This window comes from Phalacrocorax aristotelis, chromosome 15 (genome assembly GCF_949628215.1).
Source record: "Phalacrocorax aristotelis chromosome 15, bGulAri2.1, whole genome shotgun sequence".
Classification (NCBI taxonomy): domain Eukaryota; kingdom Metazoa; phylum Chordata; class Aves; order Suliformes; family Phalacrocoracidae; genus Phalacrocorax; species Phalacrocorax aristotelis.
In genome coordinates this window covers 6,554,718-6,582,210 of record NC_134290.1, presented here as the reverse complement: position 1 = coordinate 6,582,210, position 27,493 = coordinate 6,554,718, and the positions used below count along the sequence as shown (strand labels likewise).

At 42.0% G+C, this 27,493-nt stretch overlaps 3 protein-coding genes and 1 long non-coding RNA gene across 7 annotated transcripts in view; 2 read left to right on the top strand and 2 right to left on the bottom strand.

The window, feature by feature from the left end:
- Positions 1–361, bottom strand: part of TTC28 (tetratricopeptide repeat domain 28) — a 197,662-nt gene extending 197,301 nt beyond the window's left edge. The window contains exon 1 of the mRNA XM_075110409.1: positions 122–361. Within this exon, the coding sequence (XP_074966510.1) occupies positions 122–214 (93 nt within the window). The 5' untranslated portion in view covers positions 215–361. The remainder of the gene's footprint in view (positions 1–121) is intronic.
- LOC142064902 (uncharacterized) lies at positions 264–20,395 on the top strand. The gene is made up of 3 exons (XR_012663232.1): positions 264–790; positions 6,271–6,318; positions 19,510–20,395. It is a non-coding gene; the product is annotated as an uncharacterized LOC142064902 (long non-coding RNA).
- Positions 2,990–23,429, bottom strand: CHEK2 (checkpoint kinase 2). 3 transcript variants are annotated; one of them, XM_075110417.1, is made up of 15 exons: positions 23,308–23,429; positions 21,477–21,731; positions 20,810–20,934; positions 20,389–20,536; positions 19,464–19,554; positions 18,387–18,495; positions 16,445–16,498; positions 15,588–15,649; positions 14,999–15,098; positions 13,239–13,325; positions 12,304–12,467; positions 11,964–12,079; positions 10,535–10,620; positions 3,816–3,896; positions 2,990–3,218 (listed from the first exon to the last, which is right to left on the bottom strand). In XM_075110417.1, the coding sequence occupies exons 2-15, from the start codon at positions 21,724–21,726 to the stop codon at positions 3,126–3,128; spliced, it is 1,566 nt and encodes a 521-aa protein (XP_074966518.1). In that variant the 5' UTR covers positions 21,727–21,731; positions 23,308–23,429; the 3' UTR covers positions 2,990–3,125. The 3 variants fall into 3 exon arrangements, with proteins under 3 accessions (XP_074966518.1, XP_074966520.1, XP_074966521.1); XM_075110419.1 differs by lacking the exon at positions 23,308–23,429 and adding an exon at positions 22,564–22,655; XM_075110420.1 differs by lacking the exon at positions 16,445–16,498.
- Positions 23,430–23,444: 15 nt separating this feature from the next.
- HSCB (HscB mitochondrial iron-sulfur cluster cochaperone) lies at positions 23,445–27,411 on the top strand. Of its 2 annotated transcripts, XM_075110426.1 has the most exons (6): positions 23,445–23,677; positions 23,746–23,842; positions 24,320–24,409; positions 24,959–25,103; positions 25,956–26,003; positions 27,244–27,411. In XM_075110426.1, exons 1-6 carry the CDS (start codon positions 23,445–23,447, stop codon positions 27,333–27,335), a joined length of 705 nt encoding a protein of 234 aa, XP_074966527.1. In that variant the 3' UTR covers positions 27,336–27,411. The 2 variants fall into 2 exon arrangements, with proteins under 2 accessions (XP_074966527.1, XP_074966529.1); XM_075110428.1 differs by lacking the exons at positions 23,445–23,677; positions 23,746–23,842; positions 24,320–24,409 and adding an exon at positions 23,987–24,256.
- The last annotated feature ends 82 nt before the right edge of the window (positions 27,412–27,493 follow it).

Sequence of the window (27,493 nt, the reverse complement as noted above, 5' to 3'; positions counted from 1 at the left end):
CGCCCGGCCCGGCCCGGCCCGGCGGCTCCTTCCCGCCTCCGCGCCCGCCTGGCAGAGGGCCGGGCCGAGGGGCCGCTCCCGCCGCCGCTCCCGCAACGCCGCCCGTCCGGCGTCAACTCACCCGGGGAGGCTCCGCGTCCCGCTCCCGCCGCCGCCGAGCCCGGCCCCCCGCTACGGCCCCCGGCGGGGCGGGCGGCGGTGCCTGTTGCTCCATCGCGCTCCGGCTCCTCCTCCTCCTCCCCCCCTCCTCAGGGGGCCGCCGCCGCCGCCCCCCGCCGGGCCGATCTCGATCCCCGTCCCGCTCCGGGCGCCCGGCCCACGGCGCCACGTTCCGGGCCCGGCTCTGAGGGACCCGCACTGCCCCGCGCCCCGCCCCCGGGGCCGGGCTCCGGTCGGACCCCGGACGCCCCCCGCCTGACGGCGCCAGGCTCGCTCCGGCGCGGCCCTGCGCCGGACGTCCTGCGGCTGGAGCCCGGCCTCCCCGAGCCGGCGGCGACGGCCTCCCGCCCGAGGCGGGCCGTTGTGCTGCCCCCCGCGCCCGCCAAGGCAGCCCGCGGCTCTCCTCTGCGGAGGTCCGGGCTGCGCGGTGGCCTGGCGGGGCTGAGGGCGAGCCCGGCCGCCGGTCGGGCCAGACAAAAAAAGCGAGCAGCCTGCCTCTTCAGCTGACTGGCGGCCAGCGCTCCCGAGCCCCACCGTCACGGAGAGCAGAGCTCCAAAATGGTTGCATTGCCATGAAAGTGGAAGACCATCTCCCAAAGGCGGCAGCGGCCGTAGCGACAGCTGCTTGAGGGTAAGTGGGGTTCCACATCGTACCTCTGCGGGGTTCAGGCAGTGACACTGGTCACTGACGGCGCTCCTCGTACCAGGCACAGCTAGGCTCATCCTTGGCCTTCTCATCACGTTTGTACCACCGGCATCCAAACTGAAGCCTTCCAAATGCCGTAGACCCACGCCTGTTGAAATGAACAGGCAAGCAGACCTTGCTTGCTGAAGACTCTCGTGCTGTGAATAATACATAATAAAGAAATAATAATTTCTTGTCTCAGTGAAAATTAGATGCCACTTTACCATAGTGGAATTTAATAACAGCTCCCAAACTTAGTCTTTCATGGAGAAGTCTCAAACTTCAGAAACCTTTCTGCAATAAAATGATGAACACACAGGCATCAGCTCGAAGGTTTGACTTCAAATGACTGAGATCAAAGTTAAGGTTTAATTAGAAAGCAGGTCTTAGTCAGGACCCAGGCAAAGGATCCAAGCAAAGCAGATTAATTTTTTTAACAATAGTGGGATGTAAAGAAGACTGAGAAATAAGTTCTCAAAGTTTCTTATTTCTAAGACCAATTACAGTTAATTTGCAGAATTATGTCAATTATCTTCTCATCTGTAATGATGCCGATCTTTTTAAAATCACTGGTAACCAAATCCCAAAGGTATGGGCTTTTGCAGTGCACCGGATCACAAACCTAGGCCAAACACACCAAGTCTTTGTGATTCTTTTATCTAGCAAATGGCAGCTGAGTATTCCCTTTTACTTCAGATGAGCTACAGTAAGTGCCAGAACTCTCTGAGGATGTGCCAGCTGCACGTGTCCACCAGAAAGGGAATGGCTTTAGGGGACAGACATTCGTTTCTTCTGGTTTATCACCCCTGGGAATATGGAGCAGATTTGAACCAGTGGGGTTTTTTTTTCATTCAGATGCCCATGGATGTTCCCCCATGCAGTTCATTATGAAAAATAAGAATGTACAAGATTGGCCATTTTATCATTAACAATGGTTAATATCAAATATCTCCAAACACACAGTATCTCTGCACTGGACACGTATGGGAAAGCCTGACTCAGGAATGTCTTGCCTTAGTTCCTACGTGACCTTGGTTTACTTCATAATGCATTAGGCTTTATTCTTTCCAAACCAATTTTCAATAAGTGTTTTTAACCATAAGATTCATGTCTTAGAACAAAGTTACAAAATTGCTCCCTCTTAGTCAATAATTAAATTAATATCCTCTAGGAGGAGGCATACAGCCCAAAATTTTCACTTAACAGCCAGGCAAACAAAAAATTGTTTATCTCTCAGTTCAATTCCTAGTTCTTCTCTGGCAGGAACTTACACATCTTAGATACATCGCTTGTTATCACGTTGTCTTTTACTCAGTCCATCCTAAGAGAAATAAACATAGTACACGCTTTTTAAGAAGAGACCAGTTAGAACCTACCTGCAGACGATAACTTTGCTTTGAAAGCCTATCAACCGCTCCACAGATCACCACACTATTGAGTCCACCAGCCCAGCACTTAGCTTTGTCTGAAGTGCAGAGTGCCACAAGCTCCATCAGTAGTTCTGCATCAAAACTGAATATTAGGAGTATCACCACATTCCAGTATTTAAATGGTGGCTACAAAGAAGATGAAGACTCCCTTTCTACAAGGAGTCTCATGGAAAGGACGAGGGGCGATGGGTACCAGTTACTCCTGGGGAGATGCCAACTGGACACACAAAAATTTTTCACAATGAGAACAATCAGCCCTTGGAATAATGTCCCTGGGGAAGTGGGGGATTCCCCAACACTGGACACTTAAGGTTCAGCTGGAGGGGCGGCTGGGCCACCTTGTCTAGACCATGCTTTTGCCAAGCAAGGTTTGACCAGATGATCCCTGAGGTCCCTTCCAACACGGTATTCTATGATTCTATGAAGTGTCCTCAGAAGTCTGCCGGCAGCGTTTTGTGTCAGGTAATACTATGTCTCAGGCAAAAGCTCAGCAAACTTAGTATTCCTTTTTCATCCATGAGGACTAAGCGTTAGTTCCATGCCTAACCTAGAAACTGGAACAGAAGAAACCAGGAGTGTAGATGGTGATGAAACTAGCCTAAAAAATGTTAGTAACTTAGTTCATGAGTTTTCCTGATACTCTCCTTGAGTCAGGGAGCCGGATGAAAGGGAACATGACTATTTGTGTAGATTTTCATGTATACACAGCAGTCACTTCAGTCTTACAAAGTTATTTTTATTTAGCAATTGCATCTTCAACAGTTATTCCATTATTAAGATTTTTCTTAAATAAAAAAAATCCTGCTTTTCATAAAAAAGCTATAATTAACAGAAGTCACTTCCTCTTTTTTTCACCTCATTTTCTGAAATGATGTAGAAGGAACAGCACGCTTAGAGCCAGATTCTTCCTCATTTTCATGGAGACGCTTTCTTGTTGTGGTTGGCTAAAAGAAAGATACAGCAAGATGACTACATGAAATCAGGTTAAGACAGAACCTAACTGTTTTGCTTGCTACGGAATTACAGATGTTGAATAAAATCTCCTTTCTGTGACCCAAAAAAGCAGTATGACTAACAAATGCTTCTCTACCAAGATCTATCTAATTATATTAGATCCTTCTCATATAAGACACTGCCCCAGCTTTATCTTCCACTACCATTTAACACTCTCCTAATTAGCATCTGGTAATGAATGCCGCAATACCATTCTAAACTTTCACTAACGTGAGAATTTTTCCTTGAACACTAAACATTTATGACTTGAATCCATCAAAATATACATGTTCAACAATTTAATTTTAAATATATGAATAACACTTTAAAGCCTAAGAGACTGTTTCTATACATTTAAACAAAGTGGCTTGCCAAGGGTCCGTTGCTTCTATTCAGAAATCAAGAGATAGTTAGCAGACCGCTACATATAGCCAAAATGCACACTTCTTAAGTTCTCAAAATTAATTTATTTTCTTATTATGGATTAATTTGAAATCTAGTTTCTCTATGCATCAAGTACTAATCTTCAAGTAATCTGTCACCCATACCATTTTTGATGTTTGTGGTGGATTCATACTGGCACATGTGTGAGCAAGTAGCTGTTGAAATGTTCTCTTCATATCCTCATCCTGTGAAAAAACAGCAGTAGCTCTAAGTTATGGAATATTTAAGGGAAAAGCCTACATTTTGGCTAATTAAATGGATCAGTAATTAAAGAATGAATGAATGAAGGAGAAAAGAAGGTTCCCCTGCTTCCTCCCAAAGCAAACACCTTCCTGATACGGCTTCACCAAGGGCAAGTCCTGCCGACCAACCTAGTGCCCTTCTGTGATGCAGTGACTACATCAGTGGGCACTGGAAAAGCTACAGATGTCAACTATCTGGATTCCTGTAAGGCCTTTGACACGGTCCTCCACAACATCCTTATCCCCAAATTGGAGAGAGATGGATTTGATGGATGGACAAGTAATTGGCTGGATGGTCATATCCAGAGAGTAGTGGTCAACAGCTCAATGCCTGGATGGAGAAAGGGAGGAGTGGTGTCCCTCAGGGGTCTGAACTGGGACCAGTAGTGTTTACTAGCTTCATCATCAACATAGGCAGTGGGATCGAGTGCACCCTCGGCAAGTTTGCAGTTGACACCAAGCTGAGTGGTGCAATTGAGCTGACATGCCTGAGGGATGAGATGCCATTCAGAGGGACCTGGACAAGCTCAAAAAGTGGGCCCATGTGAACTTCATGAGGTTCAACAAGGCCAAGTGCAAGGTCCTGCACCTGGGTCAGGGCAACCCCCGATATCAGTACAGACTGGGGGATATGGCCCCCAGTAGAATTTTGAGCAGATGGTTTTCTTACAGTCCTGGTAAGAAAAAATAGTTCTATTTCATTCTACAAAGACACAGTTTCCTCTCAGTAACTACATAGCTAATACTAGTCAAGCTAAAACTAAACTTGCAGTATCATTCAACAAAGTAGAACAACATTGAAAGAACAGAACATAGAGGCTAGGAGTTTATGCAAGTAATTCATTAGCCAGCCTCATCAGAAGAGGCCTCATCAGGACTTAGGGCCTGCTTTCACCAAAACAGTGTTATTCACTCTTGAAAAAACAAGTATTTGCATTATAGTCTTGCATTCTGGTCTCATGACGACTTCCCTTTCTAACAGCATATTTTCACTTCCACTAGCTCAGCTTCATCAGTATCCCAAATTTCGGTAGTTTTCATTACCACACCGCCCCCAAAGCAAACCTGTTGTACACCCTAAAAAAAAAACAACAAACAAAAAAACCCCACCACACAAAACCAAAAAAACCCCACAAACCCACAAAACAACCGCCCCAAAAAACATCCAAACCCACATACCAAACTTTCAAACAAAACATTATCCTAAAAAGCACCCCGCAGTTATCCTTAACATAAAAAAGTCCATAGAACGTGTTAAAAGTTGTACACAAACCCTTGGAGCATTTCACTGAAGTGAAGTTTCCCTTTTGAAAACCCAAATGATTATCAACAAATGTTACATTATTCATCGCGCATTCACATCTTGACACAAGTTCACTGGATAGTACAGTTCGTTCTCTATTTACCCGAAGCGGTAAGCCAGAAGCTGCCATTAGTGGAAGGAAAGCGTCTGGGAGAGACACACTGCAAAAGTGGATGAAGGGGACTTACTAGTCTCATTTGTGCATAAACAGGCCTGGTTGCAGAAGCATTAAGAGGAGGGAAGGACAGCACAGGGGAGGGAAGGGCAGCAGAGATCCTTTGTTAAGAGAAGCTAGTTTAGCAGCAAGTCAGGCATGTCTCAAGAGAGAAATCTAGCACGGAACCTCATTCTGGTTCAGCTGACAGTAACCAGGGTGCTCTTGGTATATGCCCGGCAACCTCAGGGAACAGGAAATCAGTGCAAACAAGATGTTTAGTTGACATCATATACTCCCTGTTGTAAAAAGAAAATCTCATTCTCTAGTTTCAGCAATTTCTCCTGCAGGAATTTTATTAGGATGGGTTGTTATGGATTAGCTGCAAACCGTAAATCAGGCTTCCAATCCTGAAATCAAGCCTTTAAACCTTTCCCAGGACTGCTCATAGTGGTTTAATACAGATCTTTTCCCTTGGCTGAGCTTTGAACAGCAACTATGTGTTCACCAAATGAACAATTGATCTAGAACCAAAACCAGGCATTTATTCTGAACAACTGACTGAAACTAACAGGTTGTATAATTTTGTTCCATTCTCACAGCAAAGATGGGGAAACTCAAAGAGAAGTGAATGGGACATTCACTGCTAGAGTCATTTAGAAATAAGGATCATTAGCTCCTAAGGATTTCAAGTGTTTTAACTAGGTTTTTTGAGTGAAGGCAGGGCAAGTTTTTTCTAAGCAATGGAGAATTGCAGTGCCTCTTTTTAGGTTTAAATATGTTCTTAATGGCTACAAAAAGGCTTTTTTGTGAACATCCAGTTTATTTTATACAGAACTGGGACTTGTCTTTTTTTCCAGTGTCACCTGATTTGACTGGGGCTACATTTGAGTTAATGGGTAAGATAGGTAAGATAAATATTTTTCCATTTATGTAACAAAACACCCGAGTTTTTCTTCAGCATGCAACCAAACTAATCTTGTCCAATTCAAAAGATGCCAGTGAAGTTTTCAGAGGCAGAAACAGCAATTGTTTATATGCCTTTGAAAAATGTTTTATTAAGTACCTGGTAAATACTGATGAGACATCTCCACTGAGTAGTACTTAGGTGTAAGCAGCCCAGTAAGTTTTAAAGCAAAGAATGGACCAAACAGCACAGGTATTAAAACCACTACTTTGAAAGCACTACAGGTTTAAATAAAGCTGAAGAGATTAATTTTTGTTTGGAGAACATGCTTACTTTTAATATCCGAAAAATTCCCTAGTGGACCCAAAATCATTAGAGAGGGCTAACAGGCATTAGCTGTACGCATAAAGTATGCGTCTGTTGTGTTTTTTTCCACACTAACTTTTAAAGACAATAGTTACAGACAACACAAGAGGGAGTGGGGAGCCAGTAACTGCTCCTCACAACTCACAGTAACAGGACTCAAGGAGCTCTTTTGGTGGTGGTACTCAACATGTGTGATATCTAGAACTGAACACACTGGATGTTGGCCTTCCAAGCAGGCAGTCTACATCTGATAACTCTTATCATTATATTATCTTATGATAAGATATAGCTATAACAACATATAGATATCAGATGTTATCTGATATGTTAACTCTTATAATTGTTATCTTATGATAACAACTGATACTCTTAGTAACAGCCCATGAAGGGAAATGGTTTAAAGAATGGCATCTGAATGCTAGATGACATTTGGATTCACGGCTATGATGTTTTCTGAAACTTTTTGTCTTCAAAATTAAATGTAAGAGGTGTCCCTAAAGTCAATATATAATCAAGATGCTAACAGCTTGCGTTTACATACCAAAATATCTCAGATTCTTAGCTTGTTGAAATCACTATTTCCCCTTTCCCATTACATATACCAGCAATTCTTAAAAATCAGTGTAGCATGGTTTATCAATAATATCTCCTGCTCAGAATTATAATCCAAATGTAAGAATCTACATCAGTTAACTCACTGTAGAAGTTATACACAAAACTACAGTAGTAAATGCCAGGAATGCCAGGAATAATTTTCTGATGACCAGCAGTATAATTAGGACAAGTTAATGAGTTAAAAACAGTCATCCAAATGCATTTTCTGTCTCGGGAAGCTGCCAGCTGTTGAGCACGGAGTGATACTCCCTCGCTTCCACTCTGTTTCCTATGGTCTTTACCTAAGCATCTGAAACCAGACACTGTTCCCAGCGGGAGAATATGAATAGCATTATGTTCGGCACAAGTAAATAGAACCCGTTTTGTGGCTCAGAGGTAGACTGGGTGACTTCCTTCAGCCTTTTCAAGCAAAAATACCCAGAAAAGCTCAGTAGTCACCTCTGGAATGCCAAAAGACCACCTAAAGACTACCTCTCACAAACCTAACCTGACCGTAACAGAAGGCAGGGCAACCATCACCTCCTACTCAGAGGGTTCCCAAACCAGTAACACTTAATTCATGTTCATCATAGTAAGAACATAGTAGTCCTGGACACTTGCCAGAAAGAAACTGCAGGATTCTACGCTGCCTGCCCACACAAACAACACGAGGAAGTGGGACTGTTAAAATGCTCAAAGAAGGAGGTCCATCCTCTCAGAACCACAATCAGACTTGGTCTCTAAAAAACACATCTTGTATTCTCAGATGTTAAAGAGCTCTGAGAAGGGTGTCTCAAAGGATGCAGAAGCTGTTGGTTGTATTGAAAGAAGGTATTCAGCAGAATACTCCATGCTTTTTTGAAGTCTTCTCTGCGGGGACTAAAACTCTGAAAGCACAGACCAGCTGCAGATGTCGACTAGGCTTTATTTTCTGAGAAAAAAAATCCAGAGACCCAGGATTTTCCATTAAATTCAGAACTGATCATGGAGGTGTACAAAGGGTGTTGAAACAGGACAAGAATTTGGAGAGGAGTAGCTTAATACCAGTATCCTTGAACAAAAATAAAAACAGGGACCTGTCAACCTCTGGTGTTGAGCTGGCACCACACCCTCCAGCAGAAGCCAGCTGGCTGGTAGGAAAGAATTAGTGACAGAAAAGTTGGCATTAAATAGAGCAACAGACTTGCAACTTGCTGGATGGTATGGCACAGAAAGACCTGTACCTATCACTTGTGCTCAACTGCTAATCTAGAGTGTTGACCCAGGCAGATATTTGCAAGCTCTACCTACTCCATGTCTTCCTGAGCACAGACTATGAGGATCTCATTGTTGGCATTTACCATTAAGGCCACTGAATTCTGATTCTCTTAACATCAAAATCAGTTTTATCTTCCTCCCACAAAGGAAAAACAGCTGATTTGATGGAAAGGCCAGAGATGACAGGATTGCAGGAGTCCTGACAAACTACTAACCAAAGGTGATAGGCTGGAACAGGACCTAGTTTAGCTTGACAGGACTATTTGGTACTCTACAATGCCTATAAAACATGATCTAGAGTCAAGCATCCATGGGATAACCACAGAATAGTGAACATATAAACTGTGAAACGCCTTTTTCCAGCTGGACCGGTGGACAAGTTATAGAATCTGAGTCCTTCTCCACTCCTGAATACAGGTTACTGAAGATTTATCAACCATGAGATATAGCAGATTTAGTCCAAGAGAATTACATTACTTGGCAAGGACCCAAGCTGCTTTGAGCCACCTTTATTATATGACGATGTAATAATGATCATGAGACCAAGGACAAAAAGCTCTCCTATACAAGTTCTTACGGCTGTTGCCAAGGGTCCCGACACAGGTAGCAATAAGATGCATTCTAGCATGGGTCAGGCTGCATCAGGAGGTAATCAAATTGGTCAAGGCTGAGAAATGCCCTCAGCCTGTGCAGAGGGGGTATACGAGGTCATGTGAGCTGCAGTGCTGCTAGATAGTTAAGTCACAAAGACAATGCATTATCCAGATAATAAAGAGAAAAGGCAACGGACAAAAAACTAAGGATAGTGTGGCCACTTTGGAGAAGAGAGGAATAAGTTATGGATTCCTTTTTCACTCCGGCAGAAGAGTGCGTGATGTGGCAAGGTAAAACCTACATACGGGGACTTCATGATAAGGTGGAGGGCAAAGGAGAAGTCAAATTAAAAGCAAAATCAAGCAAAGATGTGTTTAGGGTGGGAAAAGGCACAGATCGGCATCAGGCAATGCTACAAGACTACAAATAGGAGCAACAACTGTTGAAAAGGACGACGAAACTGAAGGACTGAGAAAGCATACCGTGCTGTAAAACAGCAATAGGAAGGGGTAGGAGCTAATGAAAACTTTGCCAGGGACAGGGGCCAAGAAAATAAACACACTGATGAACAACAGGGGGTCTAGCTGCCTTTGGAAGAGGAAAAGAAAAAAAACAGGAAAAGAAAAAATCTGTGTGCTGCAGAGACAGCATTTGCTTATGGGGAGAGCGAAGAAGCAATCCTGTTCTGTATGCTGCAAGAAAGAGAAGGCTCCATTCCACAAAGACTTTGACACAACAAGGTGCTGCTAGATCATCTTGCTTCCAGAGAGACACAAAAGCCGTCTGTTCGGTTTAGAATTGTCCAACAGGAAAGTGGTGACTACAGTATCTGGGGTAATGTCATCCTAAAGGTTGGGATCTGATGGCTCCTCTTCCTGCACATCACTGACAATGCCCGTAAAACAAACAAATAATTCCTAAACATTTGGCCTTTTCTTTCTCTCTTCTCTTTCTGTAAGTAGGCAGCAGTATCTCTCCAGTCTTAACAGCAGCCAGCAGAAGCTGTATAGCCAGCTGTCAGGCAGGCGGCAGTGCGTGCCCATGAGAAGCACCAAACGACAGCTGCTCTTCTGCTGGCTGCTGTCAGAGACAATCTACAGACAGGCAGACTTAAGCTCTGACTTAAGATAACAGTTGTTATTCCCATGAAGCTAAAGAATTAAAGCTCTCATTGCCCATCATTGTATCCCTTTTATGGTGTTCTCCACAGAGCAGGATCAGGTACGCATTCCATCCCTGGTGACCAGAGCAGTAAGTGCGCCCCTGCTTCCTTGAAGAAGCAAATTACACTCTATCAACAAAACCTCTTAACATTCAGGCTATTGAACTGCCTTTGAATTTACATCAAGAAGTTATCCCCAGAACAACCCAGCTTTGCTGTACCTCTGTTAAAACTCCATTCCTACCTGAAGCCAAGGATGCTCTAAGGCTTCCTCTGTTGTAAGACGTTTGCTTGGATCCACTACTAACAGCTTCTTCACAAGATCCAGTGCTAAGATAATAAAGATAGTTGGTTGGCACATGATCAATAAATTCATTACCTGAAAATAAGTTCTGCAATATGCATACGCCAAAGCTACGTGCAACAACGTGTCTTACAACACTTCAGAACAGTGCCCAAAAATACTGGCTGGGCAGCTCACTTTTTCCTATGCATGGGGCGGCTGTAACCATTTTTCCTTCACATGCGCACGATTTCAGTGCACCAGAATTACCAGTGGATATACCGAGCATGTCCACAATTTATGTAATAAGCATGCATAGGAAGTTTAGCGCTTTCCTAAAAGCTTCAGTATTACTGTGGACAAGCAAAGACAGCTTAATTTAGTCTCCTCATTTCCACTGTCTTGGAAAGCAGGTTATCCATCTGGGAAGATGGGAAAGAAGAGACAAGACATATACATGTATGCTCAACTTAATCACATAAACTTTATTTTCTTAGGAAACTGCTTAATAGACGCTGTGAAAAATATGGCATTTCTGTCATATTTTATGACTCCAAATTTCCCATAAAGGAATTTTGGCAACATTTATTTTCCATTGTATCTGATTATTCTGTTATACATACCATTAGGACTATATATGACCTTAACATAATTTCCATTCTCTTATATGTCCGACTTAATATTGAATAAGCTTCAAATAATTCAGGAAGGAGCTATATCTGGTAATTTTATTAGAAAAAGAATCATCACATCATTTATTAGAAACTCCTCTGCATGTACAAAGGAGTATCTAAGGCAAACACTACGATTATTTTCTGCATATAAAATATCCTGAAGAAGAAAAGCATGCAGACAGTAACTATCATTTTAGTTTGCTATTCAAGAACTCAACTAATTTTGCAGACTACTTAGCTTAGAGTGGGACAAACTTATAGTTGATTCCACAAATTTGGCTACTATTTTAAGCTCAAAGACTACACCATGAAATTACTCTTAACGTTCCTCTCTTGGATTTCTAACTCATACCCCTTAAATTCCTGGCATTTTTGGTTCAATGCTTGAAGATTCTTTGAGCAAGGCAAAGTTTGTAGACCAGCTGGATGAAGTCAGAAGAAAAAGTGAAAAGAGGAAAAATAGCCATAGGTGCCCACAAATTCTATACTTCAGTAGTTAATAAAGCTAAACATTACTAAGAAATCTCTTCAGTGAAAATGTATCTACGCTTTCCAATACTTCAAATTTGAACTTAAAAAAAACAAAAACATTTTTAAGACACTACTTTAAACAGATCAACATGGAATATGTCATACAGCTGACAGGAAGTTAAAGGAAAACAAAAACGACAGAAAAAGAGCTAGATATTCAGCTACCCATTGTAATGGAGTCATACCCATTTCTGATACATGCTTCCATTCTTTTGGAATGAATGTGTATTCTCCACGAGTGATTTGATCTTTCAGAGACAGTCGAGTATTTTGCTCATTAAATGGTGGATATCCACACAAGCTACATAAAAGAAGAAAATAAGATAAATAACATAGATTCTGTCATAGCAAATGAAACACTAAACTCACACATTTTAAAGCATCTGCTATCATAGCATCTTTTACACATATATAGTTTTAAACACACTTTCACTTCCTAATAAAGATACTGAAGTTGCCAAGTCTTGAGCCATGTATGTCAATGACTGCCCAGCAAAGGTACGCAGCATCTACACATTATCTTACCATACAAAAAGAATAACTCCTAAACTCCAGCAGTCCACAGCTCGGCTGTATCCAGCAGTCCCAAGTGAATTTAGAACCTCAGGAGCAAGATACGTGGGAGTACCACATAATGTTTTCATAAGAGAAGTTTCTCCAAGAATCTTGGATTGTCCAAAATCTGTAATCTTGTATTTAAAAATGGTAACACCACATTATATATTAGGATTGATTGTACTAGAACATACCATAGTGTCAACATACATCAGGAGGTAACATTACGTTTCTTCCTTCCAAGTCAGTTCCAGTACATGACTATGAACAAAATTTACCCCAAACATCATTAAGTATTCAGTAAACAACAACTGAGAACAGGAGAGGAGGAATAGGGAGAAATATGACAGAGGATCACACTTTACACTAGCACAAAGTACTCTCAGATTTGGATGTAAATGGACAAGCACAGAATAAAGGAACTGTAGCCTATGAGAAGAGATTACTTGAAAAATAAGATGTTTAGCATGCAAATCTATTCAATGCTTTATCTGGGGGGTAAAAAAAACCCCACCCACAAAAAGAAAAAAAACCAACCCTAACCCCCACCCCCCAAAAAACCCAAAACAACAACAAAAAAAACTGTCACCATACAGCCTGGATATATGTAGAAATAATTTAGATATTATTGAAAAAAAAAAAGTATTGATGTTTGAAGTTGTGTACGCAATTAAGTGCTATACAAGCACATTTCTCAGTTGTTCTTAGATAAGTATATGGCTTTAAATGTCCACAAAAGTAAAATTAAATTTATGAAAAAAAACTCAATGTTTTAAGTTACTTCATAGTTTGTATGACTAATTCTATAATATTTTTTACTGCTATGTTTAACTAAATATTGAGAAGAATGGAAAGGAATACTCCCATATTTCTAGATTAACAGGAAGAAATGTAACTTTCCTTACCTTTATAAGACATGTCTCATCAGAAGATGAAAGTAGCACGTTCTCTGGCTTTAGATCTCGGTGTATAATTCCATTGTCATGAAGATACTAAATATATAGAGATATATAACCAAAGAAAAACAGACAATTAACTTTTTTTTAAATGTAAGCTTTCCAATTTTTCATATAACAATGGCAGGATAACTGAAATGGTTGTGTAAGAGGCATGCATGCATTTAAAGCTACACAGTTTATGACTCTCTCTTCTCAAAATACAAACAAACCCCCACCAAGTTTAGAAAGCATTATGCTTCAAATATCAAATCTCAACGCAAGCACAGTGTGTAGACCTGGCAAGGTGTTCCATTGTTCCCATTCACTGGAAAGCTATGCTTCTTTCTTCATCTCAGTAAAACCAACAGAACTAAGGAAGACCAAAGTCCTGTTGCCTTTGTAGGAATTCTAGTTTTCAATCTCTCCCCTTTTCCTTTCTTTTAGTCATTATAATTGTCTGATCATACCCATACCAGTCCATGTTTCAGACTGCAGAGACAGTTAAGTTCACCATGCCACAACAGTCCTCACACTGGTAATAGTAGACAGATTTAAAAAACACCTCAGTTGTCAAAGAGCTGGAGGCTGAAAAAGGGTTCAAAAACCTGGTGATATAGCTAGGAAAAGCGAGGAAGGAGGAGATACAAGATCAATGTCAGGTTAAATATACAAAGGGTTTTGAAAAAAGTCACTTCCTTGAGGCAAGTGTACCATTGTTTCCTTATCTGTAGTTCTGCAGTCTACATGCAAGTCTACTATCCACTTTTCTACTGCTCCAAATCTGAGAATAGAATCTAGCTTCACTAGGAGCTAGATTCTCATTAGAAGAACGTTTGACAGCAAGGAAGGATCAAAATCTAGTCATAAATGACTGACATATTAAGATACAGTTAAGTCTGTGTTAAAACTAGGAACAACATTGATTCTAACTAGTAGCACAAAATACGTACTAGAGATGTCTTCACATTTACACTGAAGGGAAGCTTTTCTTTATTATATCTGAAGATATAGTATCATTATGAAGTAGAAGGTAATGACACCACTTTTATTATATGAGCAGCTGTCCCAAAAACAAGAACTGGGGAAAAATACAGTGGTTTACTCAGTAATGAGGAAGATAACTCTAGGTTTATTATTTATTAATACCTCCCACAGAACAACTATTAAGTTTCTATTTTGGCAGTTGCAAAGACATTAAAATTGAGTCAAAAGAAAAAAGGAAAAGAATTGATCTGAAAGTATATTCAGGTCCAGACGATTAACTTTGATGTAGAAAGCAATCTTGCAGAAGTTACTAATGAAATATGCTTATAATTTTATGAGTTTAGAAGAAATTTATCTAAGCACTCAATATTCAGTACTTGAGATCTATTAAAGTAGTCTTAATCTGTTGTCTGCTGAACTGAAATGCTTATAGCATCTGATTGCTGATTTTTTTGAAGGCTACTACATTGATGACTCTTTGCCCACACACTACTAGAAGTCTCACGATATCCTGCCATCAATAAGCACAGCCTGTATTATTACTTTAGTCCCTGTGTTTAATAAGTAGGAGCATTTGAATGTTCTTTGGCTGCATTGAGGTAATGAATCTTGTTAAAGCAACTTAAGAGTGCTGTGCTGATTGCTTGCATGGATTTCAGAAGTGACAAGTGACAGAAAAATTCATCTGACTGACGTTCATATGCATAACTATATTTTTCTTGGTATAATTCATGGTCATGTACCTTTACAGCCAGCAGCATCTGATAAAAATACAACTTGCAGGTAGCTTCTTTCATCTTGATTGGCCTTGACACTCTGTCATACAATTCTCCTCCTTCCATCCTAAAAGAAATGCAGGTAACAAGTCAATATATTTCTTCCAAAAGATTCATCTCATTAGAGACCAAAACATTTGACTAATTTGACTACAGAGAAGGAATATATTTCTGAAAATGAATAAGCAATGTCCTAAACACAGCACACGTACCGCTGAATTAGGCCTGATCGCCTGAGTCTTCACTGGGAGTTGTTAAAAGATTTTTCATCAGCCTCCTCTTATGAGCTCAAAAATCAAAAAAGTAGCAGCAATCTGCAACAGCAGTGTAGTGGGCAACTATCCAGGCACTAAGTGCCTTCAAAGCGTAGAAGGATTACTCTCCTGGTTATCCTAGTTCCTAATTTTACAGAGGTTTCAGAGAACAGCGGAGGCCAGCAAAAGAAAAACAAAACAAAACAAACCAACAGCCCTCCCTGAGTTTAGAACTATTCACATTCTTTGTGGCTATAAAAAACATTTCATTTTATGCATTTACTTTCAAACAAGTTACTTACAGTTCCAAAACAATGTAGTAATCCTCTGCTTCAAAGAAGTTTTTGATCTTGATTAAGCAAGGCTAATAAAAAAGGAAACACAAATGGGCACACACAGAAAAGTAGAATCATCTGTAAAAACTAACATTATCCACAGTTTATCATGCTAAAGTTCCTATTTCAGTATGATTTCAACCATGCCAGTTAAACTAACACAACACAAGTGTCTAGCACCCCAGGCTTTGGCAAACACTTACTATTCAAGTCTATTGTCTTCTCCCCTGTACCTCCACACAAAAAAAACATTCAGCCTTTGTGGTGACTACAGCTCAACAAGTATCCTTTTTTTTTTCCAGTTGTGAGTTACCATACCCTCAATATTTATTTTATATTCAACACTATCTTGGCAAGCAACGGAAAGTTCATTAAGCTATGCAAACCTTCTACTTAACAAAAGTAAAAGAAATGCCTTTTGAGGGGCAGGGGAGTGGGGGACGATGCAGGGAAAGAGGGGATACAAATTCAAAGATTGCCAGTGGAATCCAATCTTTGTATTTGGTTATCTGGCAGTATTTACAAAAACATGCATCAAGGAACAATTTCTACAACAGTGGTTCAGGTTGAAACTTCTCCTGTGAAGTTTCTTCTCAAATTTACATCTCAGTTATTCAAGGTTTTAAAACATCAAATCTGTAATGACGAATATTTAAAAGAAAAAAAAAGACGTGTTCAACAGACTTATTTATAAGAAAAATTATATGCATTGTTTAATATTTTCTAAACAGATAAAACTGATCTTTAGTTACTACACTAAGGTTAGTGAACTACAGAAGTACGGTAGGCAGCAAAAAGGAATAAAAATGTACAGTAACACTCACATGATCTATTTTCTTCAAAATTTCAATTTCTGTATTGATATTAAAAGCTGGGTTCTATTAAAAGAATAAAATATCATATTGGGTAAGAGTGCTGTTCTGGAATAAGACACATGAGAAATAAGAGACAGTACCAGAAAAGCCATCATTTCATGTCCCTTGCTACTTTAAGTGACCATAACATTTAACCTTTTCCCATAAGCTGATCAGGTACCTTCAGTGAATTAAATGAACAGCCTGCTCTCACTGTCTGTAGCAAGATATTGCTCCAGGCATGTCATTTCACTGCAGGTTAGAAATCTCCACCTAATTTCCAAACTACAAAAAATCTGGTTGCGTATATATCGGTATTGTCCTTTAAACAGCTTTCCTCCCTCCAAGACGCTTTGCTTTAGGGCTATCCCTAAAATTAAACGCTACTCTCTCCTAGCCTTTATTTTGCGTGACAACATAAACGGATTCTTTTAATATGTGCTTAGGCTCAACTCATGAAATAAACGCAGCAGGTATTTTTTTTCTCTTCTCCCAAGCCAAATCAATCACCTTTGAACACACACGATCAAATCCATATACAACATGCCAAATGCAGCCCTACCTCTGTTTTGAACAGTGGCGTTTCTTAATAATTACAATTCATAGCAGCATTTCTTAATCTTTATTAGAAATGTTCCAAAATTGCATTTTGCAATTCTCAATCACATTGATGTCACACATTCATCTGCAGATAACTATATCTACCTCCTCCTCTGAGCTAGGGAAAGTGTAGATTGTAGCAGGAATTTTCACTGATCTTGAAGTATACGGTCTTGCACTATTAAACATTATCTAACTTCTATTACTCCAGCATACAAAAGTATCAGTTCTTCATACACGATATTGCAACCTTCCTTTCCATCAACAGAGACTTTGGGTCAGTGCCAAAGAGCGGAATTAGCATATTCCCACTTTTTGTGCTATGATCTCTACACGTGACAGCACACAAGACAAACCTCAAGGCAAATTCTCAAAACTTCCACGCATAACTAATTCCGCTCCCACCAAAGCCTCCTTGCGTCGCTTCTTCAGCCAGTTACCTTTCCATCTTAGAATTTTTGTCGTTACAAAAATATTTTCCACATCAAGTAGCAGTTTCTCACAGAGTGCCCGATGAAATACTGAGTCAGTTTGAACAGATTCTATATATCGTATCTGTGCTCTGAAGCCCATTTTCTCATGAAAGAAGTTAATAAGGTCAATCCAACTTAACTTCAGTAAATCCACAGCAGCACAACTTACATAACTACTCCTTCCACGCACTTTTGCCTCTGACAGTATTTTTCTTCAAAGTTCATCCTATACCCTTATATAAAATGAGAGTAATAGATAAGAAGTTGCTTGGATCTCTCTCTCATGTTGGCATAAAGCCTCATGGCTTGTTCTCCTTCAAATTCAGGCTTCTGCTACAAGACTAGAAACATGAAAAGCCCTTCCCAAAAGGCTTCATATGATTTTATTAAAAGGTATTATGATGGAGAATACAACAAAATTAGCAGAGTTTGTAAATTTTTCGTCAGACTCCGCTGGTTATGATGTGCCTATTTGATGCATTTTAGGAGATAAACCCCCAAGACTCCCCACCACCCTTTGTATATACCACATTAAGAAACAATCCTAAATTATGAACATAATGAAATGTGGTAAAAGAATAAAAGCTAGCATTTTTTACAGAATTCCATAGATTCTGTAAGATCAAAAGGCATTTTGGAATTACATACAGGAGACATTAAGTGAGAAAATCCTCTTTAGCTGACGAGAGCTGGGTGGTCAGAGAGGTTATCAGATATTCCATGACCACAGAATCAATCACAGAATCACAGAATCACAGGTTGGAAGGGACCTCAGGGATCATCTAGTCCAGATCACTGCAAGACGGCCAAAAGACAGACAGACAACCAAAAATACTTACTGCCTCTCTAATGCCACTTGTCATAAACTTCCGTTTATTGATTATCTTTACCGCAACTTTGTTACAAGTGCTCTTCTCGAATGCCAGTTTGACTTCTCCACAGGCACCGCTAACACAAAAGCACAGCTGTGTTAATGCTTACAAATACTTTTCAAAAAATCTGCATAACAAGTATAGGCAAATGAAATGAAAGCATTGGCTTACGCACAATTTGAGGCTGCTGCTTTCAAGCTTTCTGAATATGGCATGTTGTCAAAACTTTCTCAGAAAGCATTCAAAGTTAGGAAGTCTATTTAAACAACAAGTGACGTCAAGGGCCACCCGTTCAAAAACGCAGGAGTAAATATGTAGAGTGACGACTCTGTACAAAGGGTACCAGTGAATATCAAGGACAAGCTCTGTCAGTGTTTCCATCACACAAATACATTTAAGAGAAGAGAACCAAGTGAAGAGTTCTCTCAGCACCTGACTGCACAAACCTGAAAAATAGGTATAATACTACTTTTATTTTTACTCGGTAGCAACTACACCGAGGAAGAAATCCTTGTCTACTGCAGTTGGATTTGTTTCCACTTCAACATTCTCCTCCAAATTCTTCACTAACCATTTTCTCCAACAGATAAAAAAGGAACCTCCCCTTAAGACAGCCTCTCTCCTTCTTCCTGAAAACAGTTCTTTCCCCTTCTGTCTGAAGGCCTCAACAGTGATGATGTAGAAAGCTATATTCTGACATAAAGTTCTTCCTTCTACTTCCAATAAATGAGTGAATAAACAAAATGTTAAAACTTGTTAAGAATCTACAGACTTTATTTTCTGCGAAAGAAAAAAAAAAGTGGGTTTTGCAGTTAATGGTAGGTTGCAAAACCCAAGTCAATCATAGGATCAAAGCCAAAGTTCCTGTTTAAGCTGTTGTAAAGAACAGGTCTGCTCGGGTGTCATTATTCATTTTTGTCTTTTTTACTTTTTACTTTTTGCTTTAAAAGAGCAGCTCAGTTAACACTGCTAATAATTCCAGCACAAGGTACTGAAAACGGAAACAAAATTAACGCTCAATACTGTGGAAAGAAGGATGCTTACCTTCCCAGTGTCTTTGACATGATATATTTCTCTCTGAATTCTCTAGGAAACACCAACTGATCATCCACCATAAGATCAGAAAATACAAACACTAGGAAGACAAGTGGAGATCATTTTCCTGTTATTAACTTTAAAAATTTATTATAACAAACAACTATGCTTCCTGAACTTTTATAGTCAACAACATAACTAAGAAAATGCTGCCGGCTAGAAAAAAAACCATGAATATGTAAAAAAGTTAATTGAGACTATAAATGACATCAGCAGTGGGTTAGCAAGGTGACCTTATTACTGAAAGCTGACATATTTGGTATTCATTTCACAATGGTGCTTCATCAATTAACACTACATTTAAGGACAAATAGGCAAGAATTTCAGTGTCCAGCAGGAACAAAGACAAGTGACAATCAGGAAGACAGCATCTTAGTGGAAAGACAAAGAAACAAACCCCCAACGCTGCTAATTTTTAAGAGGATTTTTTAAATTATTATGCAGCATCTGGTAAGTACCTGGGGTTTTTTTTCAACTCCCTGGAATAGTCTGTTTCCTTTTCCCACCACCACATACACAGCTACTGAAGCACAAAAGTGTTTCAAAAATAGGAAAACAACTATAAAAGTTTATACTCTAGTAAGGTGGATCCTGATGCAGCTTCTTTTAAATTTTTTCAGCTTTTTTTTAGGGTTGAGGTAGATATGGATAATTCATATGTGAGTACTAAATTATCAATTCATAGCTGCATTTTAACAGCGCTCATGAAGAATCTCAGCTTGCAAGAAACACAGAATCACAGAATTGTAGGGGTTTGAAGGGACCTCTAGAGATCATCTTGTCCAACCCCCCGTTTCAAATATATTCAAATCACTGCAGAAATGACCTCTCGGTCAACACATGAAGAACCTACTTATGTTATAGGATATTTTACCCTTATTAGTCTGTATAGACAATGCAATTTCACAGTTGTGAGTCAGTGGAAGCCTCTTCCCTTTTCCAATGAGCTCTCTATTAACAAAAGTTCCATTTGCACTGTGGTCTTCAATGTAGGCAACGTAAGAATTTTTTGGACCCATTTCCTCAAAGAGAAAAAAAATGGGAAAGATAAAAGGGGAAAATGACTTTACTGTAAAGAAATGAGACTACAGAAATTTACTATTGTTGGATCAGGAAATTAGACTACTAAGGTTATTTCATAAACTGGATTAATGGAGCATTGCCAAGAGTGTTGTTAAAGGATTCAACACTGAAGGTACTTAAACTTTGATTTCTTTAGCATTCACCCCCACTAAAGTCAATCTTTTTCAATTATGCCAAGATAGAAAAAGACAGTTAACCTCTTTAGCACCTACCCTGAAAATTCGGAAATGCTTCTTGCTATAGTTTTGGTAGAAGCCAGTCTCAGACAATCCTAGCTTAGAAAAACTATAATCACAGCTTTTGTCTCTTCCAAACCAGTGTTCATCATTCACGCAGTCTGGAGAGGAGGGGGAAGTAAAGCAGAGAGAGAACACAATATTGCAGGAATTTATTAACTACGGCACTACAGATGATGCCAAATGGTAGTGAGCAGGATAACAAAGACAAGATTCTTCCTTACAATCAAGTTTATTTGTCTTAATTCAGACAAAGCACCATGCACTATCAACACCTTGTACAATATTTTAATAATTTCATCCTCTTTAGTATCAGTAGAGTCTTCAGTTAACCTTCAGCAATACAGAGAGACTCATACGATATATAAACAATGTAAATTATGAAATGGAAAAATGAAGCAAGTAACAAGGAACATGAATACTGCAGAATTCCTCCAAGTCGATGGAAGCTGTGTATGTGGTACTCTGTATAAACACTAGGCTGTAGTACAGACTAAAACATTATTGCACAAGTTGCAAGCTTGTACTTAAATTTGCTTGTACTTAATTTGAAAACGAAAAGACACTGCTCTCTACCAAGCTGCTCAAAACTTTTCTGAGGTACTACAAGTGAAGTGAGAGGCTTATTACAGTATGCACGTACCACAGTTGCTGAAACCTTTTCCAAGTGCAAAGAGTCGACCCCAAGGCTGGGGAACAAGCTCTTCAGATTCTGGGTCCTCAGGGATTGAGGGAAGCTCCTGCGTGGGAACAGTGTCCAAAGAACTGAGGGTCCCAGAACTTGAGGAAGACTGACTAGTACTCTGTGACCCACCGGAGGAGGAACTGGTACCACTCTGTGACGGTTGGGTACCTTGAGACTGCTGTGCTTCACTTCCGGTCTCTCGAGACATGTTGGCTTCAAAGTGAATGTTTAAAAAAGGTTACTACAGCAAAGTAAAACCGACAAACATTCTCACAGCGTACTATAATATCAAAGTCTATTCTCAGTCTTCAAATAAGTAAAACTTTCAACCAAAGCATGCATGTGTGGCTTATATGTAAAACCCCAAGAATTCTGCAAACCATAATGTTTTTCCTTTTAAAAAGAGAATGTGGTGCTCCCTCTGCTGGTTCTAAAACAACAGCTAAATCTTATTCCCAGATTTTCACTTGAGCTCTTCAGGGCTCACACTTTATTTCACAAACGTGTGTGCAGCACGCTCTGACAAAGCATCCCCACACAAAGCAGTAACAGTTGCAGCTCCCCAAACACAACGGGAAAATCTGAAAAAAGAAAAAGAACAACTATAGAATGGCGTACGCTTTCTTGACGCCGAGAGCACCCAACGGATTTATCACACAGCAAGTCAGTTTGGTGTTTGGCTGAATATCCCTTTAATATAGGTTATAACCCATGAATTTTCATATGTCTTCTGTGCAGGTTCTATTCAGTAATTTTATTTACAAAATAGCTGCGCCTATATGTAAGTAACGTACGAAACTCGGCCAAACTCAGATACACACCGTAGCCCCAGCAGGTGCTATCAAAGACAGGAGCAAGAAAGGCAACAAATGGTATCTGCCTGCCTTGGTTACGCTGGGGAATTTACAGCGGTGTCGTGATTTCCCACTTAAGAAAACACACTCCACCGGCCAACGGCATCTGTGTTCATCGTGCCAAGGGGCTACTACGACGTCCGTGAGCCTTCCCAGGGTCGCTGCCATCCTTTGGGGCCACCCGTGCTTACCTGCCCGCCCGCTGCCTTGGTTTGCCAGCGTTTCTTGTTTCTTAACCTGGCTGCCATCCAGCCCAGCGTATGCTCGGGATACTTAAGTCTCCTTAGCACTTTACTACAGCTCACCGCTAGCCATAAAATCATAGCAGCACCCTCGTTACTTTGCATGCGGCTTTTTTTTTTTTTTACAGGTGTTGGGAAACGCCGGCAAGGCCCGCAACCTCCCACAGAGGCAGCCCCGGCAGCGCGGCCTCGGGAAAGGCAGAGGGAGAGGCCGCCCGCGGGCCGGGGCTCGCAGTCAGCGCCCGTTAGAGCGGGAGCGGCGCCAGGGGCAGGCGGGAGCCCCGAGGCGGCGGGGAATGCCGGGGCGCGGCGCTGCCGGAAGCCCTTTCAGTCAGCGCCCTCCCCGCGGCACCGGTACCGGGGGCGGGAGCAGCTGCACCGACCGCGGCTGCGGGGCGCGGCGCTGAGCACGGCCGCGCCCGGGACGAGGGGGCGAGCGCCGGCCGCAGCACCCCCTGCCGGCCGCGGGGCTGGCCCCGCCGCAGCGCTCCCTGCCGCCCCGCCCGGGAACTGCAGCCCCATCCCCGGCGGCACCACGCGGCCGGATGGGCTGCGCGACCCTCCCCAGGAAAAGCAGCGGAGACCGGCCCGTGGCGGCCGGTACCGGCGGGGCGGGGGCGCCCGAAGGCCGGGCCGGGCTCTGCAGGCGGGGCGGGGTGGTGGTGAGTGGGGGGAGAGTGGATCCGAACTCACGCGTGCTGAAGCCCTCGCCGCGCGGAGCCGGTGCCGCGTCCCTCAGTGCGCAGGCGCCACGCGCTTCCTCGCTACAGCCCGAGCCAATCAGGGCCCGGCCAGCGGCGCAGGGGCCGCCGGGAGCTGTAGTCCGGAGGATGCAGGCGGCGCTGCGGCGGCGGCTGGGGGGGCTGCGGCGGGCGCTCCGCGGCCCCGGCCCCGAGGCGGCCCCGCGGCCCCGCTGTGTCGGGCCGGGCGTTCCCCCGGCCCTGCGGTGCTGGAGCTGCGGCAGCCCCCTGCGCGGCGCTGAGGGGCCGCCTCACTTCTGCCCGGGTTGCCAGGCGCTGCAGCCGCCGGAGCCTCGGCCCGACCTTTTCCGCCTGATGGAGTGGTGAGTGCCGGCGGGGCGGCGGCGGGCTCGGCCGGCCGCCGGCCTCACGCGCCTTCTGTCGCCCGCAGTGACCGCTCCTTCCGCATCGAGCCGCAGCGGCTGCAGCGGCGGTTCCGGAGCCTGCAGCGCGCCGTTCACCCCGACCGCTTCGGGCAGAGGCCGCCGGTGAGCGCCCGGGGGCGCCCGGTTCGCCCCCAACCCCTCCCGGTCGCGGTTTCCCGGGCGGCGGGACGGGCCTCGCCGCCTGCCCCGTCCCAGCGCCCCCGGGGCCCGGCGGCGGGTCTCGGCGGGCTCCGGTGGTGACGGCCCTGCGGGGCGGAGCGCCGAGTCCCGCCGCCCTCCGGCTTTGGGGTCACGGGGACTCTCCAGTTTTTGTTTGCTGATGAGCAGAAGAGACTAGAGGCACAGATTCGCGGCGGGCGATGACCAGAAGGGGCTGCTGCCGTTCTTGAGCTCTTAGTTGTGCGAGGTGACAGCTCCCAAGCCCAGACAGCCCTGTCCCTCTGCTTCGTATCGCTCTTAAACACCAACTTTCAGTTGCACACACCTGTGATGTGGCGGGAGCACCTCTCCTCGCAGGTAACAAAGTGTAATACTTTGCTGCCTATTATTAACTTCTTACTATTTATTGTCGGTTTACAGAAAGAACAGTACTACTCTGAGCAACACTCCTCCTTAATAAACAAGGCCTACCAAACCCTCCTGAACCCGCTGAGCCGTGGCCTCTATCTAGTAAGGTGTCCGTTATGTATTTTATCAATATTCCTATAACTAAGCATGGGTGCTGGGGCTGCTGCTGGTGATGCAATGAATCACACCTTTGACTGCAGCATTAACATGCAAATTTGTGTTCCTCTGAAGAAGAGGATTACAAGGATTGAAGGGAGACCACAAACAAGCTTGTCTGAAAATTAACCAGCTTTTCCACTATATTCTTTAACATTTTAGTGATTATTACTATCTCATTTGATGCTCGCGTTACACTAATTTGTTTCCTGCATTCCACACTGTATTTGGCCACGGCTGTCCCTTTGAAATTTCAGTCTGGCCCTTGGCAGCTGTTGTTACCTTTTTTTGCTTTGGTTAACTGCAGATTTTTATGGTCTACATATGGAGCTAATTTCAAGACTGACTGTTTATGCACCTTTCATGGAATAAACCGGAAGTTTATCAGATATGAATCTGAGTGAGCTCTACTAAAAGACTTAATATTCAAGAAGATAATTCACATTGAAATAGCTGTAAGAATGTGTATTTCCAAATTCCCGTTTTCTTCCCCAGCTGGAGCTGAATGGAGTGGAGCCGGCACAGGAGACAGACTGTGATGCAGACTCAGTGTTTCTCACAGAAATCATGGAAATTAATGAGAGATTAGCAGAGCCTAAAAATGAGGCTATCCTTGAAGAAATTGAAACTTTAATTAAAGGTAGGTTATGCTTGGAGGGTTTTGTACAGAACTAATTTACTGTATCTTGAGAGTCTCTTTGAAGGCTTTTTCAGTGTGTTTCTTTTAGTGTCTCTAACTTGCATTAGTCTCGAACTGACTCACTGCAAGAGCTTCCTCCCTCAAACCAATGTTGTCTTTATCAATTTATGCCACCTACACATCAGATCTGGCTTGAGAAAATCCATATAACAGTACGTATTCTAGTGGCAAAAGAGGTGTATATATTGACTAGAAAAAGGAACTTCTTACTCAACCTTCAGCAGATCAGGGCAAGTAGAGTATTCTAAAAGAAGGAACCACTCAAAATTAAGTTTAATAAAATGCCTGACTGAGGACATTAAATTTTATCATTTATACAGGCATTGTACTTCTTTTGCCTTCTTCAACTTAGCAACTGTTATATTAAGTGGTTATTGTCCTTATACAAGCAACTTTCTTGTTTATATTGTTGGGGATACCCAAAACATTGAGTTTATTGAAGTATATGTGCCATAAGCAATTAGAATAACTAGAATAAAAACTAAGTAGCATAGAAAATAATTCACAGTACCAGGATAAACTGATACACCAAAAGCAAGTTAGATTTCTGGGAAGGTAGCGACCATTGGTTTGCATTGGAATTGCTGTCTGTGAGCCTGTTTAAACAAAGGAATGTGTCTGTCTGAAATTGTAAAATTAAAAAAAAAAATTGACAGCAGTATTATGGAAAGCTCTCTTAGCTCCCAAAAGAATATCAGACTAGTAATTAAGTTTCCCACCACAGACAATCAGAATGCAGTGCTATTATATATTCCAAGTAACAAAATGTGAATGATATAATTTATTTTACAGTTAAACAAGAAGAACTGACCAAAGAGGTGACTGCAGCTTTTGAAAGAGGTAGCTATGTCTATGAAGTATTTAGCTGGCATACATTATCAGTTATAAATGCTTAAAAAATCCACATTCTCTTATTGGCAAATATTTCCTGAACTACGGAACAGAAATACTGCATAAACAAGTGTTCTTTGTGTGGTATTTAGAATAAATACTTCTAAGTTGACCTTTGTGCTAATTCAGGAAATTCAGGACCAGATCCAGTTAACTTAATTTGCATCAAAATGAGCGCTTCAGGTGGGAATGCAGATGCTAAGAAGTTCTTGTTTGTTTCCCAGACTACTGGGAAGGAAGGACTCTTTTTCTTAATCAAACTTAGTGTCTATTCTGAGGTTTCAAACTTGGATGTGGGAGATCTGGCTCTGCAGACTTGCAGCTGTCAGCAGACAAGCAGGTGCTGTTCTTTGCAGTGAATGTCAAGACAGGAACAATTCCGCTGCTTGCCACTGGCGTATGGCAGGAAAAGACCTGATGCCCCATTTAGCCTCAAGTTTTAGGGACTTCATGTGCAATAATCCACATAACTTTATTCCACAACCAGTTGATAGGCGGGAGCTTGAACCGCTTCAGGCTAGCTTAAACTGGGAAGAAACCTCCATGTTTCTCTCCTGGGTCTTGGAAAGCGTTTGTTGTTAGGTGTGCCGTAACTGTAAACACGAAAGGCAAAGTAGCGCTGGCTAGGCCTGCGTGTGACGAATTATAACCTTATAATCTGTCACTCTTTTTACTACAAGAGTTAAGGACTGTGATGGCGTGGGTCCTTGTCAGGAGGTGATACACCACCTTTCCCCTCCGATGGTTCCAATACCAGTTTTGGAATTGACACTATCCGTACCAGAGTCCTACAGATCTTTTGCATTTCTCAGTGATGGCAGTTGGTCTAATTACATACATTAAAAAAAAAAAAAAGCCACAAACATTTGTCTTGTCTGTATACTTAAAATTCCCCAGCGGCTACATCAACACTGGAGCCACTTTACAGAAAAGTTATTAAAGGGTATTGATGTCACATTTCCTTTATAAACTGAACATTTTTACATGTTTTGTGGAACGCCTCAGCTGAGGTGTTCCAAAACCATCCACGATGAAAATAATAGGCAACATGTTTTTAATAGTGTATGGGTCCGTACAACTTGCAGTTCTTAGTACTGAAACGGGTGCTGTCATTGAATCTTGAGATGCGTTTTGAAAGTGAAAATTCAGCCCTCTCTCTGTAAACTAGTAATGTTTTATTTCATTTCAGATGATCTTCAGGAAGCTAAGAAGCTTCTAGCCAAAATGAAATATTTTGCAAACTTAGAGGATAAACTAAAGAACAAGAAGATCCCTTCCTGATACTGCCTCCTTTACCATTGAGAGTTAATGTTATTTTCAATTAAACAGCTGATTTAGCTATCAAAAATCAGAAAAATGGTGTTTGCTTCCTAAGTTTTCATTAAAAGCTTTAATTCTGAGAGAAGATAAACGTAAAAGAAATCCTGTGCTTACTGTAG

Excerpts from the sequence above, each read along its gene's own strand:
- HSCB (XM_075110426.1), top strand. The coding sequence starts at position 23,445 with ATGCAGGCGGCGCTGCGGCGGCGGCTGGGGGGGCTGCGGCGGGCGCTC. Across the intron at positions 23,678-23,745 it reads CTTTTCCGCCTGATGGAGTG|TGACCGCTCCTTCCGCATCG; the intron begins GTGAGTGCCGGC and ends TGTCGCCCGCAG. Across the intron at positions 23,843-24,319 it reads GCTTCGGGCAGAGGCCGCCG|AAAGAACAGTACTACTCTGA; the intron begins GTGAGCGCCCGG and ends GTCGGTTTACAG.
- CHEK2 (XM_075110417.1), bottom strand. The coding sequence starts at position 21,726 with ATGTCTCGAGAGACCGGAAGTGAAGCACAGCAGTCTCAAGGTACCCAA. Across the intron at positions 12,468-13,238 it reads ATGAGACATGTCTTATAAAG|ATTACAGATTTTGGACAATC; the intron begins GTAAGGAAAGTT and ends TTTAAATACAAG. Across the intron at positions 3,897-10,534 it reads TAGAGCATCCTTGGCTTCAG|GATGAGGATATGAAGAGAAC; the intron begins GTAGGAATGGAG and ends GTTTTTTCACAG.